Source organism: Ictalurus furcatus, chromosome 21 (genome assembly GCF_023375685.1).
Source record: "Ictalurus furcatus strain D&B chromosome 21, Billie_1.0, whole genome shotgun sequence".
Taxonomy (NCBI): Eukaryota; Metazoa; Chordata; class Actinopteri; order Siluriformes; family Ictaluridae; genus Ictalurus; species Ictalurus furcatus.
Window position 1 is genome coordinate 19,679,015 of NC_071275.1, and position 2,500 is coordinate 19,681,514.

General features: G+C 46.9%; 1 protein-coding gene across 2 annotated transcripts in view; it reads left to right on the top strand.

Annotated features, from left to right (window-relative positions):
• The window catches only part of sema3fb (sema domain, immunoglobulin domain (Ig), short basic domain, secreted, (semaphorin) 3Fb), a 67,483-nt gene that overhangs the window by 37,111 nt on the left and 27,872 nt on the right, over nucleotides 1–2,500 (top strand). For both annotated transcript variants that reach the window (XM_053652650.1, XM_053652651.1), the window contains exon 3: nucleotides 2,423–2,500. This exon is cut by the window's right edge and continues 83 nt beyond it. In XM_053652650.1, coding sequence (XP_053508625.1) covers nucleotides 2,423–2,500 — 78 coding nt within the window. The remainder of the gene's footprint in view (nucleotides 1–2,422) is intronic.

The following is a 2,500-nucleotide window of genomic DNA, read 5'->3' on the forward strand; positions in this document are numbered from 1 at the left end:
ATACACTAGTCAGGAGATGCAGGAGTCAGGAGATACACTAGTCAGGAGATGCAGGAGTCAGGATATACACTAGTCAGGAGATACACTAGTCAGGAGATACACTAGTCAGGAGATACACTAGTCAGGAGATGCAGGAGTCAGGATATACACTAGTCAGGAGATGCAGGAGTCAGGAGATACACTAGTCAGGAGATACACTAGTCAGGAGATACACTAGTCAGGAGATGCAGGAGTCAGGATATACACTAGTCAGGAGATACACTAGTCAGGAGATGCAGGAGTCAGGAGATACACTAGTCAGGAGATACACTAGTCAGGAGATGCACTAGTCAGGAGATACACTAGTCAGGAGATACACTAGTCAGGAGATACACTAGTCAGGAGATACACTAGTCAGGAGATGCAGGAGTCAGGATATACACTAGTCAGGAGATACACTAGTCAGGAGATGCAGGAGTCAGGAGATACACTAGTCAGGAGATACACTAGTCAGGAGATACACTAGTCAGGAGATGCAGGAGTCAGGAGATACACTAGTCAGGAGATACACTAGTCAGGAGATACACTAGTCAGGAGATACACTAGTCAGGAGATGCAGGAGTCAGGATATACACTAGTCAGGAGATACACTAGTCAGGAGATACACTAGTCAGGAGATGCAGGAGTCAGGATATACACTAGTCAGGAGATACACTAGTCAGGAGATGCAGGAGTCAGGATATACACTAGTCAGGAGATACACTAGTCAGGAGATACACTAGTCAGGAGATGCAGGAGTCAGGAGATACACTAGTCAGGAGATGCAGGAGTAGCTGCTCTGTTATCTCCACACTCAAATTGATTCATTTCTACTGAATCAGCTCAGAAGGCATACACCCGGCCACACGTGTGAACTTCTACATCTGCGGTGTGTGTGATGTGGTTTAACATCTCCGAGGTGTGCTCATCAGGACGGGCGTGAGGTGAGGAATACGGAGATCTAAGCGTGACTGAAGTGATGTGGTGAAATATTTCGTGTCGGTTCCTGTGTAGAAGGGGAGCTGATGTTAGCTTGTGCAGGTCTAGCGTTACTTAAAGACTCTCTCGCAGTGAAACTCCGCCCACTTTCATGTATACAGTGATGTAAACACTCACCCGGGGTACGGATGGTTCCGGAGTAATAACTGTACCTCTCTCTCTCTCTGTCTCTCTCTGTCTGTCTCCCTCTCCTTCTGAGCTGTGTGTGTGTGTGTGTGTGTGTGTGTGTGTGTGTGTGTGTGTGCATACAGTGCGATCTGCTTTCATTCGCACACCAACAGTGAGTCAATTAGAGGCCAGGAAATCCTTTACAGAAGCCAGTGTAGCTCTAACACGGTCCTTATGGCGCACACACACACACACACACACACACACACACACACACACACACACACACACAGTGGGAGGCTTTGTTTCTGAAACACTCGTTCATTTTTGGAAGCCGCAGGAGGGAGAGTGTTACTGTAGAGACAGAAACCTGAGACGAGTGAGAGACTGAATTACACTCGTTCACTCTCTCTGTCTCTCTTTCCGTCTGTCTGTCTATCTCTCTCTCTCTCTCTCTCTCTCTCTCGCTCTCATTTTTGGTATCTTGTGTCTCACTCGTTCTGTCTCTCTCTCTATCTATTTTTTGACAGTCAGGTATTTTTAAAGCAGATGGTCAGAGGGAGTCGCTTTAAAATAAACAGACGTTGAGGAGACGTTGACGGACAAGAGCGAGACATGAGGACCATCTCTCTCTCTCTTTCACTCTCTCTCTCAGTCACTCTCTCGCTCTCGACTATGTTTGGCTGTAGTGACCGATCATTCAGCCCAACTTTCCAACACAAATAATCTAATAGAAACACACACACACACACACACACACACACACACACACACACACACACACACTGTCCCAACAGCTGTCAGTCATGTCTCTGACCTACAAACACACCCTTGCCATGGTACAATAAATCAGACTACACAAACACACCATCAATCACTGTGTATTGGCACCAGCTGTATATTTAGATGTGTCACAGCAAGGCATGATGGGAAATTTACGCTACCTCTGTGTTAGCTGAGGGGTCAGTGATTTATTTTCACTCACTATCTTTGGGTGAATGACAGACATGTTGTGTGTGTGTGTGTGTGTGTGTGTGTGTGTGTGTGTCGTTTAGTGTGTTTTATGAGTTAAAAAAATTGTAAACCTTTTCTAATCTCTCTCTCTCTCTCTCTGTCTCTTTGTGTCTCTCCCTCCCTCTCTCTCCTTCTCTCTCTCGCCCTCACTCTCTTTCTGTCTCTCTCGCCCTCTCTCTCTTTTGCTCTCTCTCTCTCTTGCCCACTCTCTTTGTGTGTCTCTCTCTCCCTCTCTCTCTCTCCCGCCCTCTCTCTCTGTGTGTCTCTCTCGCTTTCTCGGCAGAATTGAGGTCCACGAACACGGCGCATCATTTCTCCTTCCTGTTAAACACGTCGGATTACCGGATCCTGCGCATGGATG